Source organism: Hibiscus syriacus, unplaced genomic scaffold (assembly GCF_006381635.1).
Source record: "Hibiscus syriacus cultivar Baekdansim isolate YM2019G1 unplaced genomic scaffold, ASM638163v2 tig00111881_pilon, whole genome shotgun sequence".
NCBI lineage: Eukaryota > Viridiplantae > Streptophyta > Magnoliopsida > Malvales > Malvaceae > Hibiscus > Hibiscus syriacus.
Genome location: NW_024063209.1, coordinates 408,620 through 427,656, shown reverse-complemented (window position 1 = coordinate 427,656; position 19,037 = coordinate 408,620). Strand labels below are relative to the sequence as shown.

The 19,037-nt window shown below is 33.3% G+C and overlaps 1 protein-coding gene across 1 annotated transcript; it reads left to right on the top strand.

Annotated features, from left to right (window-relative positions):
* Window positions 1-103: 103 nt before the first annotated feature.
* On the top strand, window positions 104-18,723 carry LOC120172834. Its single transcript, XM_039180192.1, has 4 exons — window positions 104-118; window positions 344-431; window positions 3,363-3,875; window positions 18,645-18,723. Exons 1-3 carry the CDS (start codon window positions 104-106, stop codon window positions 3,863-3,865), a joined length of 606 nt encoding a protein of 201 aa, XP_039036123.1. The 3' UTR covers window positions 3,866-3,875; window positions 18,645-18,723.
* The last annotated feature ends 314 nt before the right edge of the window (window positions 18,724-19,037 follow it).

The window sequence follows — 19,037 nt, the reverse complement described above, 5'->3', positions numbered from 1 at the left end:
CGAGTTCCTTTAGAAAATGCTAGCATTATCGAAGTATATATTCAGTCCGGATATATCCTTTGGTCCGACACTCAATGAGTGGGATAGTCGAGGAGGCTGACCGATGCAGAGATTTTGGGTAACCAGCCTCGATAAACCAGAGGGGTGTGTGAGCTCCGAGATGCAGAACCCTCAGTCGCACTATGATGTCTACCATAGAGTAGAGAGTACAGTGTACAAGTATACTCACTATTTCAGTTTATTAGTTAGTGTGAACATAACATTAACATTTTTAGTATGGTTTAGTTGTTAGTGTGGCACTGAGATAGTTAGCTCAGCGTTTGGAATTTGTTTCCTTACGCAGGTTAGTCTAGGAGTAGTCCGAGGACTTTTTGGCAGCAGTGATCCAAACCCAGATAGTGCAAAGTACATATCGAGTTCATCTTTAGAAGGCATGTATAATTGTAAATCCCAATTTGTATATTTTTGTATGAGTCGTAACTCATTTTAAACTATGGTCTGTATGATTTAAATATTATTTTGGAAGCTCCTAATGTAAATTATTTTTATTTAAATTGTAGTTGATTTATTTTAGCATGAGTGGTTACAAATGATCATTTTAAAAGAAAATCTTAGTTAGCCACGTCGGTGGTTTCGTGTGGCATTCTGATCGATCGATTGTGTGTCGTACTGGTTTAGGGTGTTACATATATGACATAGGCTTTCAACTTTTTCATAACTCATATGGTATCTTGTCATTGTCCTTTGACCTTAATTAAAAGGTAATTAGTTGACATAACAAATTCTCTCTCCCCCACATATTTTGTGACAACTCAAAACTTCTTAGCATTGCTTTCATTATTCAATTCTTCCGCTTTGCTACTCCATTTATTTAGAAGAATATAGTGATGACACTTCATGAGTAATATCATATTGTGAAAACTTCTTATCATCTTAATATATTTATTAAGTTGGTTTTCAACTTCATGTTTATAGAAAATAAATTTTTTCTATAACTTCGTTTTGCTCTTTTAGCAAATAAACGTAGCAATACTTTTGCTATCATCAATGGAGGTTATAAAGCATTTATTCTCTCTCGTCTGTGCCATTATTACGAAGTTTAAGAACTTGGTCACAATAATTCATTAGTACCAGCATCTTCCTTTTTATATCTATGGTTCAATTGTACACCTTATATTGTGTATCCGATAATACATTCAAGATGTATTTCCAACATAGGAAGTCATAATACTTCCAAGATCCGGTAACAACATTTACCTCATCCTTTCTAATAATAGAAGGATCATCTCACATTTGGTCAAATTCACCATGACCAAATAAATTAACATCTTATGTTATCACATCTTGAAATTCTATTCATAGATTTTTACATATTTCTCGTCGTGGCTTACGATCACCGACAATCACGATTTCGTTTAACACATGAAACTAGAATTAATAATAATTCCAACAATAAATCAAAATTAAATTTTGATTTATACTATCAATATAATTTAATCATGAACTAAAATTCTGAAACAAATCATTAACACGGTTGTTACTTTCCAACGATTTCTATAGAAATCAAATAATTCTGTTACACGACAAAATTAAATCCTAATTGATTTCAATAAACAAAAAATTAATTATTGTTTATTTCCTATTTTGTTATCGGACATAATCAAATATTCTGAAACAAAATCAGTAATCAAAGTTACTTCCACGACAATTTCTGTTATACATATTTGTCCACTTTGAGATTTTAGTAAACCCATTAAGACAGCAAGATAAATTCTGAAATAAATTTATTTGTTATCTCATTTTCTCATGATACCTGAGACGTTTCATATTTAAAGAAAGGTATAAGAAAATGTTTCGAATCGTTTCGAATTAAAGGAAAATATTCAAATTTTACATACCTGATTAACTTCATCGTTGTTAATAAAAACTTCAACCATCATGATTCACGCTCTTTAGAATCGTACACAAAATTTATTGAAGGTGCAACATGTCCCGCTCTTTATCACGCTTATCGTATCATAAGTAGGGACGTAGCTTGCGTTGAACAGTAGTAGCAGATTGTTGAGTTCACAACCTATGCACCAAATCTAGCAAGTTGTTAAAAAACCAGAAATGCAATCATATTGGCAACAACATGTTTAAAGTAATTTAAAAATTAACATGAATGCCATAAACATAATTATAACCTGCGATAAGTTTCACAAGCTTACGGTGAAGTAACACGGTAGACATAAATTGAATTTGTTCATCTCGAATTAAAAATTTAAATATGTCTTAAGATTGTTAGAAAACACACACATTAATCCGAGAATGATATAGAAAAATAATAATGATAATAAAATAAATATCATTATAAAATTAAAGGGAATGAAGGGATAAGAGATAGAACGAGTTTACTCTTATCTTGAGATTATTATTCAAAATAACAATTTGAGACAAAATCAATCATGAGAAAATAAACAAAAATAATTAACTTCTTAGAAGACAAGATAAAATAGATGGAAATAAAATACTCCTTTTATTTTGATATATCGATCGGAAACAGTTAAGGTCTGTTGCTACACAGTTTGCTTAAGATAGATTTTCGGTCACTCTTTTAGTGCTAGAGTTCGTTGGTCGTTTGTCTCCCATGATACAACAACTAATGATCAGCTACAATAGCATATTTGCACAGATCACGAACGATTCTTGCCTTCGACTATCACAGAAAAAACTAAGGAAGATAAAACTTTTTTAAGATAAGAGAAGTTCTTGAAAAACTGAGTTGTGAGATATGAAAAACCTAACATGTTTGCTCACTAATTATAGGGGATTTTCGAAAGATATTTAATCCAACCATATATTTTTTAATATTAAACATTAAACATATAACAATATCTTTTAATTTTAAATATTTAAAAGATAAAACTCCTTTTACCATTCAAACTTAAATATATATTATTTTAATTTGAAACATACAAAAGTATATAATTATCTTTAACATTCAAAGTTAAAAAAGATAATAAATATCTTTTTAAATTGACACATTCAAAGAGTAATTATCCTACTAATAATCAAATTAAATAATATATTTAATTTAGAATGGTCAAAAGGTAAATTCCTTTTACTATTCAAACTTAAACATATATTATTTTAATTTGAAATATATAAAAGTATATAATTATCTTTTAATATTTAAAATTAAAAATATAACAAATACCTTTTTAAATTAACTTATTAAAAGAGTAATTATCCTATTAATATTCAAATTAAAAATCATCTTTTATTTTGCAATAGTCAAAAGAACTATAAATTTAATATAAATATTAAATCGATCAATTAAATTCACCATTTTCCCAATTGATCCTCTTTGGCATCCAAAGCTTTTTTGACCCAACGTTCTCATGAAAGCTACATCGAGATCTTATCCGACGCGCCATATTTGCATAACTGGTACGTCACCCGAGGCGACGGCTCGATGTTGCCGGAAATACTGTACAATAAATTCCGAGTCGGGTCCCAGTTTTTCGTGCTGGCGAAACAACATGCTTTTCTTGTGTTGAAAGAAAGGAAATTTTGGAGGAAGTTTAAGCTTCCTTGTTTAGATTTAGATTCGTGTTACCCTGAAGAACATTATTTCCCTACGTTGTTATCAATGGAGGATCCCACAGGGAGCAGCCATTACACGTTAACTAGAGTTAACTGGACTGACAGTGTTGATGGCCATCCACATACATACAATTCGTCGGAGATCTCGCCGGAGCTTGTACATACGTTGAGGAAATCGAATTCGAGTTCGAATTACTCGTATTACTTCGCTCAGAAGTTCTCGCCCGATTGCTTGAAGCCGTTGATGGAAATCGCCAACGATATTTTCAGGGATTGAACTGGATTTGGTATGCTCCTTAATCTCTTGCAAAGATAATTTTTTATTTGTTGTCTGTTTTGTTGGTAAGTGTCATAATCATTTTTAAGTAAAATAATTAAATATTATTTTTTAAAAACGATTATGACTTTAATTTAGAAAAATTGGGGAATTTGGAATTAATTTGGAATAATTTGAATAGAGTCGCCATCGACCTTTAGGTTAGGTAGGTCGAATACCTAAAAACGTCTTTTAAAACAATCTTTAAAAAATCATTTTATAAGACAAAATTTGGTATGCGTCACCAAAGATTCGATTAAATGGATTCGGGAATCGGTTACGTGTAGGGAAGGATTAACACCCCACAACGCCCAAAAACTGGTACTGTGTCGCTTACACATTGTCGTAATGGTAGAAATTACAAATCGAATATAAAATTAAGATGTGATCCATTTATTGAAATTTAATCAATTTGCTTTGAATAAATTAATTACAGAAAATTCTTTAACTCGAAAAGAAATATCGAAATTAGTAATCCTCCATCAGGAAAGCTAACTCGACTATTTCTAGTTAATAAAAGAATATTCCCTCATTGATAAATATGCAAATCGAATATAAATGAAATTAACGTTTGCATTCAAATAAAAATGAAATAAATACTGAATTAAAAAACACACATTGCATTATTAAAATAAATTAATTAGTAAAATATACTCGACTTGTTGCAAGTTCCTATGTCGTTAAAATGCCGTATCGGATCGTACCACTTCGACCAAGTGGTACTTTCCACGCCCATTCTACGCATACGTGTTCTTGAAAATATAATCGAATATTTCATACATAGATAAAAATATAATGAAAATAAATGTAATTGGAAATACAAAAATAAAATATTTACATTACTAAAAAACATTATTTACATAATACAAATAACCGAATAACAAGTACAATAAAATCATACATAAATGACTAAAATAAAATATTCACAAATATCAGGGATAAATTCGAACATCTACCAAAATACCTATCATATGAAATCAGAGACTAAAACGAAACTATTACAAACATTGGGTCTAAAGTCAAATATCCACAAAATGACATAACATACATTAATAGGGCTAAAATAGAATACATAAACATAATGGATTAAATTAGTAAAAGCATAAACTAACAGGGCTAAAAAGTAATTACCATAGTTCAAATTGCACATATTAAATAATACAGGTGTTAAAAATGAAAATAGCCCATAAATATTGTTAGTGACCAAAATGAGATAAACAGAAAGATAAAGGATCAAACTATACTTAAACCAAAAGCCCAACAATTATTAAAATAAAAATCCTACAAAAGACATGGCCAAATTAAAACATCAAAGAAAATACACCATATATAAAATTAGTGACTAAAATGAAATAAATCACAAATCAGGGCTCAAAACAAAGTATTTGCCCAAAGCACACTAGTGATCAAATAGGGATCAAAATGAAAAGGTATAAAATATCAACTCCAAAATAGAATAAATATAAATCATTAATTGATGACCAAAATGAAAACTACATGAAATTAACAGCTAGATATATAAACATTTAAAAGACATAATACAGGACTAAAATGAATTAAAACAAAACATTAAGACCGACTAATAATTAAACCAAAAGTGAAGCAGTGACTAAAATAAAATGTTTAGAAATGATATGACCAGATTCAAATGTCAACAAAAATACACAACACAAGCTACCAGTGACTAAAATAAAATAACTAAAAAACATTGATACTAAAGTAAAACATACATAAACATGACAAAGTAAACAAACTAGTGACTGAAATACAAATATTGTAAAATACACGTCTGAAACAGAATATTAGAAATTTCATTTAATGATTAAACAAACAGATTACAAAATATGGGGGACCAAACATGTAGTTAACCCACAATCCGAAAACACGCATAAGGTCCCCATAGAACGACGTCGTTCGACTGTGTGGTCATAAACCATATTTAGGGTTCTAAACCCTAATCCCTCATTATTTTCTTCATCTCTCAGCCGCTCAACCCTCCCCTCTATAACCTTCCCCTTCTCCACTATCGCAGAGAAAAATAACCCTCACCCCGGCCACCGTAAATCGGTGGCCACGGGGATTCAAACTGAACAATGGCCCACCCCTTTCTCTCTTTCTCCTCTACCTTCCTAGAACAAACCTAGAAACCGAGTCCTCCACCCAACTCGATTACACAAAACATTTACCTTTAAAACAGAAAGGCTTGTTGGTCCGGTGAAGCCGCACAACTGCAGTGGTGTCTCGTGTGAGGAAACGGTAGTGGCCGATGTACCAAAGGTGAGAGCTTTTCCTTTTTCATTCTTTGTTTTTTTCGGTATTTTTCCATTTTTTTCTTGAAAACCCGAATGCCTCCCTAAAATGGTTGCCTCTTCTCCTTTTTGTTGTGGTTGCTGAATGATGATATCTAGAACTTAGGGAAATTATGGGTTGATTTGGTAGCTGGTGAAATCCTGAATTTTCGGGATTTATTTCGTTTTTAAATAGGTTTTCAATTTAGGTTTACTATTGCTCTGATTTGGTTGAGAAACCGGTCAGTGTTGATAGATTTACCATCACTGTTTGGTTCAGGATTGTCGGTAATGGCTTGAGGAGTTAACGGCGTCAGCTCACGCGTGCGGCTGTGGAAGTTGGAAGGCCAAGCGGTGACGGTTGGAGCCGAATAGTCACTGGCTGCTGTAGTTTTAGGGTTAGGGGATTAAGATAAAAACTCTAATCTATTTAGGGTTTAGTTAGGCTGGATGTATTGGTGGGCTTAATAGCCTGCATCAAAATATAAATATTTGTATTAATATAATAATAATAATAAATAATAATAATAATAAAATTAAAATAAATAAAAAGAGGACCCGGACAAAAACGGGTGTCTACAGCTGCCCCTCTTTGCACATTCTTATGTTAACAAGAATAGGGCAAAGACGATAAGACAACACGTTTTTGTCTGGTTCTCTTCCTTCTATGCTTAGAAATTGGATAATGTTGGTTGTTGGGGACGACACTGCTCATACGCGATGAAGAGATCTGGTCAGGGGATGACACTGCTCATACGTGATGAAGAGTTCTGGCCATCTTTAGGTAGGGCGATAACACGGTTCCTACGTGATGAGGACGACTGGTTATCTATGGTTGACACAGTTCCTACGTGATGAGGAGATCAGGTCGAGGGATGACATTACTCATACGTGATGAAGAGTTCTGGCCATCTTTAGGAAGGGCGATAACACGGTTCCTACGTGATGAGGACGTCTGGTTATCTAGGGGTGATACGGCTCCTACGTGGTGAAGAGATCTGGTCGGGGAATGACACGGCTCATACGTGATGAATAGTTATGGCCATCTAAAGGTGATAACACAGTTCCTACGTGATGAGGACGGCTGGTTATCTAGGGTGACACGGCTCATACGTGATGAAGAGATCTGGTTGGGGAATGACACGGCTCATACGTGATGAAGAGTTCTGGCCATCTAAAGGTGATAACACGGTTCCTACGTGATGAGGACGGCTGGTTATCTATGGTTGACACGGCTCCTACGTGATGAGGAGATCTGGTCTGGGGATGACACGGTTCCTACATGATGAGGACAGCTGGCCATCTTTAGGAGTTATGGTTTCAAGAGAAACCAAATTAAAGATTTGTTTCGAAAGAAACAAACCCAAAGATTTGTTTCAAGAAAAATAAACTCAAAGATGATATTTTTAAAAGCAACTGTCTCAAAAGAGACAAAATTCGTTTTAAGGGAAACGACTCAAAGACGACGTTTAAAGGGAAACTGTCTCAAATGAGACAAAATTCATTTCAAGGGAAACGATCTCAAAGATGTTTGTTTGTTTCAAGGGAAACAGATTCAAAGATGATAAATTTTGTTTTCCAAAGAAATAAACTCAAAGATTTTTCTCAAAAGAAATTGTCTCGAGAGAAACAAAATTTCGTTTCCAAAGGAAGAGATTCAATGATTTTTTTTTTTAAAAAAAAACATTGTCATAAGAGACAAAACTTTGTTTTTTCATAAAATTGTATCTTAGTGAGACAAAATTTTGTTTCCAAAGAAACAGACTCAGATTTTTCTTCAAAAGAAACTGTTTTAAGGGATAAAACCTTGTTTCCAGAGAAACAAACTCAAAGATGATCTTGTTTTAAGAGAAAATGTTTTAAGAGACAAAATTCGTTTCAAAGGAAACGACTCAAATAGGATATTGAAAGGAAACTGTCTCATGTGAGATAGAATTTGTTTTAATAGAAACGATCTCAAAGATGTTTTTTTTTTCAAAAGAAGTTGTCTCGAGAGACAAAATTTTGTTTCAAAGGAAACAAACTCAAAGATTTTTTCAAAAGAAATTGTCTTTAAGAGATAAAATTTTGTTTCAAAAGAAACAGACTCAAAGATGGATCACATCTTAAGTGAGACCAACTTTGTTTCAAATGAAACAATCTCAAAAGTTAGTTTTTCATTAGAAACTGTCTCAAGAGAGACAACATTTGTTTTTAAAGAAATAGACTCAAAGATGATTTTGTTAAGAGAAACAAACTCAAAGATTTTCAAAATGAACATATTCAATGATTTACTTCAAAAGAAACGGTCTCAAGAGATACAAAATTCATTTTAAGAGAAACAGATTCAAAGATTTTTGTTTCAAAAGAAATTATCTTAAGAGAGACAAAATTTTGTTTCCAAAGAAACAGACTCAAAGATTTTTGTTTCAAAAGAAACAATCTCAAAGATTTTTTTTCCGCAAAATTGTCTCAAGAGAGACAAAACTTTGTTTCAGACTCAAAGATTTTTCACGAAATTGTCTCAAATGAGACAAAACTTCGTTTCAAAATAAATAGACTCAAAGATTTTTTCAAAAGAAACAACTCAAAGATTTTTATTCAAAAGGAACAAACTCCAAGATTTTTATTCAAAAAGAACAAACTCAAAGATTTTTTCAAGAGGAACAAACTCAAAGATTTTTTCCTCAAAAGAAATTGTCTTTAAGAGATATAAATCGTTTTAAAAGATTCAAATATTGTCGATTTTGTTTATATGGAAATAATCTCAAAGGTGTTTTCAAAAGTGTTTATTTTGTTTCAAATGAAACAATTTCAGGATTTGTTTAAAGGGGAAACTGTCTCGTGCGAGACAAATCAGCTTTGAAAATCTCAAGTGATATTAATTTTGCTTGAAGTACAACAACCTTGAAATTTGTATTATGAGAGAAAATGATGTCTCAAGCGAGACGAAATTTGCTTTAAGATATAGTCTCAAATGAGACAAAATTTGTTTTTAGAGCAATTGTCTCAAGCGAGACAAAGTTTGTTTTTGAGAAAACGATCTCAAGTGAGATCAACTTTGTTTAATGTGAAACAAATTCGAAATTTAGATCTCAAAGGGAAAAGGTCTCAAGCGAGACAAAATTTGTTTTGAAAGAACAACAATCTAAGGTGAGATTAATTTTGTTTTAAGTGAATCAAATTCAAAATTTGTATCTCAAAGGAAAAATGTCTCAAGCGAGACGAAGTTTGTTTTAAGAGAATTTGTCTCAAACGAGACAAAATTTGTTTTTTAAATTCTCAAAATTTGTGGAAAAATATCTCAAGTGAGACAAAAATTTTGTTTCAAGAAAAACACCCTCAAAGGCGATAAAAAGTCTGTTTGTTCATGCACGTTGAGGAAATGTCTTGATTGTTGACTTCAGGAAGCCCAAATCATTGTTTCTGCAAGTTAGACATCTGGTCATTTCCGAGCTTTGATTTCCTGAGAGATCAAAATGATGCATTTTTGACTGACTATATTGGATGTTATGATGGATGTCAAGATGAAATTTATTTGATTTTTTTTTGTCCAATTTGTCCCCAAGTGAGGAGAAAAATGTCTTTAATATATATGATGATAAATGTTTGATGCAAATTTTATGTATTATGTATGTATATGTATATATGTATGTATGTATGTATGTTTTCTCGATCTGGAAGGAGAATAGTTGTGAGAGTATTCTTCACTCTATCATTGATTCAGCTTGTCTGCATTTCCACTAGGGTGTACTCTTGCAAACTTAGACCTGAGACAATTTGTTTATTCCATCAAATTTTGCCCTAAAATTTAGCTTCTCTTGCCCCAGCTTCGATCTTGAGCTTCAGATAGATATTTTTTGACTTCCAAGATACGCCTCCAGAGAGATTATCTTGTTTGAAAATGTTTTTCTTCTTTTATTTTCAAAAGTCTGAAAATATCAATAGTTTTGAAAAATGTTTAATCAAAAGATTTGAAAATATTGCCGCTTTTAAGGTTTCACAATTGACAAATCATAGAACAAGAGTTCATTGGATATCAAAGAATTAATTACACTTTTAATCCTTCAATAAATTATAGCTATTTGACAAGTGTCAAGATCAATGTTATCTTTGAGAAATGGTTAAGTAAGGAAGGATAAAAAAGGTCTCAAGTGGTTATTTTTGGTCAAAGGTATGATATTCTCATTTATTTGATGTTCACTGATCTGATGGAGTAGCTTTTGTACTCATATATTGGAAGTGTTCTCCGACTCACAGCTCTCATGTTCTCGTTTATGTTATGCGATACCTCATCAAGGGATTTGTGCGATCGTCTCTTATGCATTAGTCTTCATATTCGAGCCGCCTTTTCAGGTTTTCAAACTCGAATCCTCCTTTTGTTTCAAGACGTTAATAAGAATTTACGTCTTGAACCCCCATTTGCTATTTTTTATCTATCATGCATTAAAGATTTTAGAAAACCTTTTGTAAATAAAAGATTAATCCTGATGAGCGGGATGAAATCTGAAGATAGTCTCTTCTGTTTAGAAATCCATGTATGATTAGAAGGGACTTTTTAGGCACGTAATGTGGGCCATGGTTCACGGTTATGAAAGAAAGGGATAAATAGGCCCAAACAAGTGTTGAAAGGTGATTGAACCAAGGATCAATTAACTCTGATGCCTTCAATCTTGTCTTGCTCAATTTGAATATGCTCGTATTAGTTCTTTGTCTTCTCTGATGTTCTATGATCTTCTGGTGAACTAATTCTGGATCAATCTCATAGTTTGAAACTTGATGTGCCATTTGAGTCGAGAGACTCTTTGTATGTGCTCTTTGTCCTCTTTCTCTTCTTTTTTTTCACTTTGTTTCTTTCTCTTTGTTTTTCTTTTCTCTTCGCTTTAATATGATCTTTGCACTGTGTATTTGGTTCACCTTTTGGTATCTTATCTGGATCAATGGTCTTCACTCATACGAGCAGATTTCCTCTAACTTGCCCCCCAATATGGAGGGTGATCCTTGATTATGGTTGAATCAGAAGAAAATATCATTCAGGCTCAAATGGGGATACAAGGGATATATTTTCTCCTTTTGTGAAGGGATAAAGAAAGAAAGCCGTTCATCATCTCATACACAGAAGTCCTTGCAGAAGAGGTATCCCCAGGGGGATAGATTTTCAAGATTAATTGTTATTCAAATGAAAAAAATGTAATTAATGCATGATAAAATTATTTTGAAATAATTCTATTTTTCTCTTCGCTTCTTACTCTCAACATGTCTCAATTGCTCATGCTCGTCTTCAGAAAATTGATGCGAGATGCCCCACACTGTGTCTTCTTTGTAGGAAGGCTCATGTTCAAGTGAACATCTTGTACTCAATGTCTGTAGGTCTTATTGGTAGAAAAATGTTGGTTTGATGTCTAAGAAGATGACGGTGGCTTTATTGGCTCAACAAAATGTAAGGGTATGACTTTTCATGTATCAAAAAGATAGATGCAGTGTTTCAAGGTCTCAAAGAGAGGAAATGCCAAAATTTGTTTTTTTTTTTGTAGTGACCATGAATTATTCTGAGTAAAAATCGAGAGATTTTATTTTGGTTTAGACGGGATAAGATAGGTATAATCTTGTCATGTGTCAAAAATCATGTGTCAAAAATCTATAATTCTTGAAGATTTAAGAAAATCCGTAATTCATTTGATATTCAAAGAACTCAAGATTAAAATTCGCTCAATTATTTAACCTTAGAAAGTAGCATAATTTCAATCATAAAAAAAAATTAAAAAATATTTATGAAAATATTAAAGAAGGAAAAAAACCGAGTTCAAACAAAACTATGCTCTCAGTGCAAGTGGTAGATGCAATGGCCCCATTTTTCTTTGATTGTACATGCCCCTGAATCCATTATGTTCTGGATCTTGCACTTCAGTGCCTTACAATTTTCAGTAGTATGCCCTGAGATCCCAATGTGATAGTTGCATATGGCGTTAATATCATGGCCTTCAGGATATGGGGTCTCTCTTGGTTTGGATTGAACTGGAGTCACAAGGTTCCTCTCAACTAGCATTGGGAGCAATTCTTCATATGTCATTGGGATTGGATTGATGCGACAGAATGCCTTATGAGGTTTGCTCCCCAGATTAGCTAGATAAGATCCTTCAATGTTAATATCATCTCTTTCCTCATTGTCGGAATGACTAGTGCCTCCTATCTGGCCATTCTTGACTGCTCTCGATCATTTCTCCACACATGACAATGTCAGAAAAACTCTTAGTGGCAACCCCTATCATGTAGTCGATATATGGAGACTTCAATGTATCGATGAATAGAGTGATGAACTCTCTTTCAGTCATTGGTGGATGCACTTGAGATGCGACATCCCTCCATCGTTGAGCATATTGTCAGAAACTCTCATAATTCTTCATCTTCATATTCTGAAGCATTGTTCGATCGGGGGCCATATCAATCATGTGCTTGTATTGGCCCAGAAAAGCACTAGCCAAATCCCTCCAGGAGCGGACTTGAGTATGACTCAGTTGATTATACCCCCTAGAAGCGGGTCCAATCAAACTATCTTAGAAACAGTGGATCAACATCGGATCATTGTTGGTGTATCCAGTCATCCTTTGGATAAACATCGTGAGATGTGAATTAAGGCAATTGGTTCCACTATACTTTTTAAATTCGGGCATCTTGAATTTGTGCGGAAGCACCAGGTTAGGAACTAGTACTAGTTCTGTTGCATCCATCCCGTTGTGAGAGTTTTGTCCTCTCATTCCATGGAATGTCTCTCTGCACCACTGTTTCAAATTATCTAGGATCTCGTTCTTGGCTCTTCTCGTCGCTAGGTGACTAGGAATCCTGTTGGGCGAGATAATTGGTTGCGAACTAGCCTGTGCTTCCACACATTTAACTGTTTCACGGGTCAATGAAATCTTTTCTTTGCCTTTTTCTTGGTTGAGCTCAACCATCTTTGCTACCATTTGGTCAACTAGGTCTTTTTGGTTTTGCAAGATACGATCCACGGTGGTCTTTTGCATCTGCTCCATTTTAACCTCCCACTCAACTTGCATCTTTTGCAAACTCTCGTTCAGCTCTTTCTTTAATTCCTCAAATTTTGCATCCATTCTCAGTACTGTGTGAATGCAATTGCACAGTTAGAAGTGCTTCCTCAAAGTTTCCAGCAAGGTATGATTAATGCATGTAAACATGCTTAATGAATGTTATGCAAATGCAACGATGCAAATGCAAATGCAGAAATGTTGATCCCAACAATGAATATTTTAGAACAATTTTCACCAGAAATAAAAGTTTCACATTACAAGACAGTCCACTTACAGACTTGACTTCTCTTAGATGTTGAATCTGAAATGGGTCGCTGCTTCATCTTGGATCTTCATCCTTGAAAATGATGCCCCTCAAGCGTTTTGTAAACAGACTCTTTTAATGCCCCGGCGATGCTGAAGTCAGTGCATCACTCTTCGATGAATAACGTCGGAACGATCGTAAATAATAATCTACTGCTGGATTAATCCCCAGACTTCAGTCTTAAATGTTGCACGATCTTCGAGCTCACTGCTTTGTCTCGGATCTTTGTATTCGGAAATGATGCCCCTAAAACATTCTGTAACCTAACTCTGTTAATGCCCCAGTGGTGCGGAAGTCAGTGTGCCGCTCCTTGATAAATAGCGATGAAACGATCGTAGATAAAAATCGACTGCTGGATCACTCATCGGATCAGTGGCTCATCATTTTATTCTCGAACGTTGCACGATCATCTTGAGCAAGTCTCCTTCTCGTACTCTGTGCATTTCTTTTTAGCCTTCGGTGCATGTCTGTGTACGCGACTGCTTGGTTGAAAACTTTTATCTCTTCTTGTGAAAATTTTCTCTCGAATATCCCCTTGTTGATCAACATTTTCGCATTATGTTATGATGATGCAATGTAAAGAAGAATGAAAAAACAAAAACAACAGAAAATAAATAAGTTAGTGCACACAAAGAAAATAAAGAAATTAGTTAGTACAGGTAAGACAATCGATATAGATAAAAGTGTTATTAAAAGATGAATATACACCTACCCATCATGATATCTACCCGAGCATGCTTTAAATAGATAATAGTCCTACCCGTACATGTTATCTACCCAAAATGAATAATTTCAAAAAAAATTGGTCCTAACCGCATGGTATCTAGTTCGCATGCTTTTATTCAAAAAGAAAACAAATTCTACGAAATTAAAACAAAAGATAAGGGTTTTAGAAACACTCCTCCTTTGTGTACACCTAGTTTGGGTACCTACTGACGGACAGAGGGTTCGATATAACTATACCTAGGTGATCGTCGACGGTTCACTATATGCTTGGTTTCGGCTCTAACGGAAAAAGGGACTCGAATTGTCCTTGATTTCGGCCCCCTTGGGCTGCCAGACCCTCAATCCTTACCCATTACAGGTTTCAAACGGACCGAGTTCAATTCGAGGGGATTCACTGCCTTATACCCATACGAGGAATAAATTCCTACGAAGGTATAAGGTATGTATCCCATGGGTTATTTGCTAAAACTCATACGAAGAATAAATTCTTACGAGAGTAAAGCATTCACCCCAACTAATTTGGATCGAAGCTCGTGTCTAGAGCTTATGTTATGCCAATGCGAGTGATGTGTGTGAGGAGGAACATACTTACCTTCGACTCAAAAGGAAAACAAAACAAGGAAAAATGATAAAATCCTGACAAAGCTGAAAGCCAAAAATAAAATGTTAGTACGACAAAAAACGAAGCAATTAAAAATTTCAATAAACGGATCATAAATTAACTAAAACTAGAAATCATAATTTCCACCAAGATGACAATATGTAAACGACATACAGCCTGACTCTCTAAAAAAAAGTCCCCAGCGGAGTCGCCAAGCTGTCATAACCATTTTTAAGTAAAACAATTAAATATTATTTTTAAAAAACGATTATGACTTTAATTTAGAAAAATTGGGGAATTTGGAATTAATTTGGAATAATTTGAATAGAGTCGCCATCGACCTTTAGGTTAGGTAGGTCGAATACCTAAAAACGTCTTTTAAAACAATCTTTAAAAAATCATTTTATAAGACAAAATTTGGTATGCGTCACCAAAGATTCGATTAAATGGATTCGGGAATCGGTTACGTGTAGGGAAGGATTAACACCCCACAACGCCCAAAAACTGGTACTGTGTCGCTTACACATTGTCGTAATGGTAGAAATTACAAATCGAATATAAAATTAAGATGTGATCCATTTATTGAAATTTAATCAATTTGCTTTGAATAAATTAATTACAGAAAATTCTTTAACTCGAAAAGAAATATCGAAATTAGTAATCCTCCATCAGGAAAGCTAACTCGACTATTTCTAGTTAATAAAAGAATATTCCCTCATTGATAAATATGCAAATCGAATATAAATGAAATTAACGTTTGCATTCAAATAAAAATGAAATAAATACTGAATTAAAAAACACACATTGCATTATTAAAATAAATTAATTAGTAAAATATACTCGACTTGTTGCAAGTTCCTATGTCGTTAAAATGCCGTATCGGATCGTACCACTTCGACCAAGTGGTACTTTCCACGCCCATTCTACGCATACGTGTTCTTGAAAATATAATCGATATTTCATACATAGATAAAAATATAATGAAAATAATGTAATTGGAAATACAAAAATAAAATATTTACATTACTAAAAAACATTATTTACATAATACAAATAACCGAATAACAGTACAATAAAATCATACATAAATGACTAAAATAAATATTCACAAATATCAGGGATAAATTCGAACATCTACCAAAATACCTATCATATGAAATCAGAGACTAAAACGAAACTATTACAAACATTGGGTCTAAAGTCAAATATCCACAAAATGACATAACATACATTAATAGGGCTAAAATAGAAATACATAAACAAATGGATTAAATTAGTAAAAGCATAAACTAACAGGGCTAAAAAGTAATTACCATAGTTCAAATTGCACATATTAAATAATACAGGTGTTAAAAATGAAAATAGCCCATAAATATTGTTAGTGACCAAAATGAGATAAACAGAAAGATAAGGATCAAACTATACTTAAACCAAAAGCCCAACAATTATTAAAATAAAATCCTACAAAAGACATGGCCAAATTAAAACATCAAAGAAAATACACCATATATAAAATTAGTGACTAAAATGAAATAAATCACAATCAGGGCTCAAAACAAAGTATTTGCCCAAAGCACACTAGTGATCAAATAGGGATCAAAATGAAAAGGTATAAAATATCAACTCCAAAATAGAATAAATATAAATCATTAATTGATGACCAAAATGAAAACTACATGAAATTAACAGCTAGATATATAAACATTTAAAAGACATAATACAGGACTAAAATGAATTAAAACAAAACATTAAGACCGACTAATAATTAAACCAAAGTGAAGCAGTGACTAAAATAAAATGTTTAGAAATGATATGACCAGATTCAAATGTCAACAAAAATACACAACACAAGCTACCAGTGACTAAAATAAAATAACTAAAAAACATTGATACTAAAGTAAAACATACATAAACATGACAAAGTAAACAAACTAGTGACTGAAATACAAATATTGTAAAATACACGTCTGAAACAGAATATTAGAAATTTCATTTAATGATTAAACAAACAGATTACAAAATATGGGGGACCAAACATGTAGTTAACCACAATCCGAAAACACGCATAAGGTCCCCAGAACGACGTCGTTCGACTGTGTGGTCATAAAACCATATTAGGGTTCTAAACCCTAATCCCTCATTATTTCTTCATCTCTCAGCCGCTCAACCCTCCCCTCTATAACCTTCCCTTCTCCACTATCGCAGAGAAAAATAACCCTCACCCCGGCCACCGTAAATCGGTGGCCACGGGGATTCAAACTGAACAATGGCCCACCCCTTTCTCTCTTTCTCCTCTACCTTCCTAAAACAAACCTAGAAACCGAGTCCTCCACCCAACTCGATTACACAAAACATTTACCTTTAAAACAGAAAGGCTGTTGGTCCGGTGAAGCCGCACAACTGCAGTGGTGTCTCGTGTGAGGAAACGGTAGTGGCCGATGTACCAAAGGTGAGAGCTTTTCCTTTTTCATTCTTTGTTTTTTTCGGTATTTTTCCATTTTTTTTCTTGAAAACCCGAATGCCTCCCCTAAAATGGTTGCCTCTTTCTCCTTTTTGTTGTGGTTGCTGAATGATGATATCTAGAACTTAGGGAAATTATGGGTTGATTTGGTAGCTGGTGAAATCCTGAATTTTCGGGATTTATTTCGTTTTTAAATAGGTTTTCAATTTAGGTTTACTATTGCTCTGATTTGGTTGAGAAACGGTCAGTGTTGATAGATTTACCATCACTGTTTGGTTCAGGATTGTCGGTAATGGCTTGAGGAGTTAACGGCGTCAGCTCACGCGTGCGGCTGTGGAAGTTGGAAGGCCAAGCGGTGACGGTTGGAGCCGAATAGTCACTGGCTGCTGTAGTTTTAGGGTTAGGGGATTAGATAAAAACTCTAATCTATTTAGGGTTTAGTTAGGCTGGATGTATTGGTGGGCTTAATAGCCTGCATCAAAATATAAATATTTGTATTAATATAATAATAATAATAAATAATAATAATAATTAAATTAAATAAAAATAAAAAGAGGACCCGGACAGTAACGGTGTCTACAGATTTCAGGTTTACCATTAAGTAAAATGATTTCAGGGTATTAATTAAGTAAAATAAACACATTTTCCTCATCATGAGTTTAAATATTGGTATTGTAGTAGTCATCCTCGTAATAGAATTTTGAATATTCGACTCAAATTAATTGATCAATATAAAATATTGATAATTATACTAAAAATTAACATATAATTTTATCAAAGATTTCACATTAGATGTTAATTAGATTTATTGAATATTATTAAATGATTTAAATTTTATTGAGATGTAACAAATTGATCATTAAATTTGTCAAATTCGATAATTTTATTTATTTATTTTGTTGTTTTTGAAAGTTCAATGACCAAGATGATCATTTGAATATAGTCCAATGACCTATGATATTTTATCCATTATAATTTATATATCAATATAATGGTCAATCTGTGTATGAAAGGTACAAAATTTTCTTTAACCCTAAATACGAGTTTATATATATATTGGATTGAGTTGGCTGCTAAGGATTGTAACAAAATTATAATTTAAGCCTGGATCCAAGCTGTTTTTTGGTATTATTTGTATATTGAGACTGGGTTTGTAGATTTCATGATGCCAACACTTGTATTAGTTAGTAAAACAAATGTTGTTTCACATGAATCAAAGTCTAAATCAACAGCTCACTGATTTGGTTGTTGCTACACAGATTGTGTTTTGGTCCCCAAATCTGGTAAAAATGGGGGAAGATAATGAAATAAGGTATTGATGTCATTGATTGATTTCAGCAGGTCAGGTTGAAGAAGATGGAAGGCCTTGGACTTTGAGAAACGATGGTGCTGGTCTTTGTCTTCTGTTCTGTTGTGTATAAATTTGGGTCTTTTTTAATTCTTGAAATGAGAGGGGAAGGTGGGCAAGAGTGGAGTTAGTGGATAGAAGCAAATGATTAGGGCTAAGCTAAGTAATTAACTAATTAACAATAGAGGTTTTGCTTCTTGATTTTGAGGCGGGTGTGTATTATTAAGTCGTCCCATTTGCCCTTCACCATCCCACCTGGCCAATTCCTTCTTCAATTGTTACAGGTTTTTTTGAGAGTTCATAATGAAATATCTCTTTCATTTTCATCAAATTTCTTCTTCCTTTCTAATTGTGTAACAAAACTAAACAAGAACACTTAATAC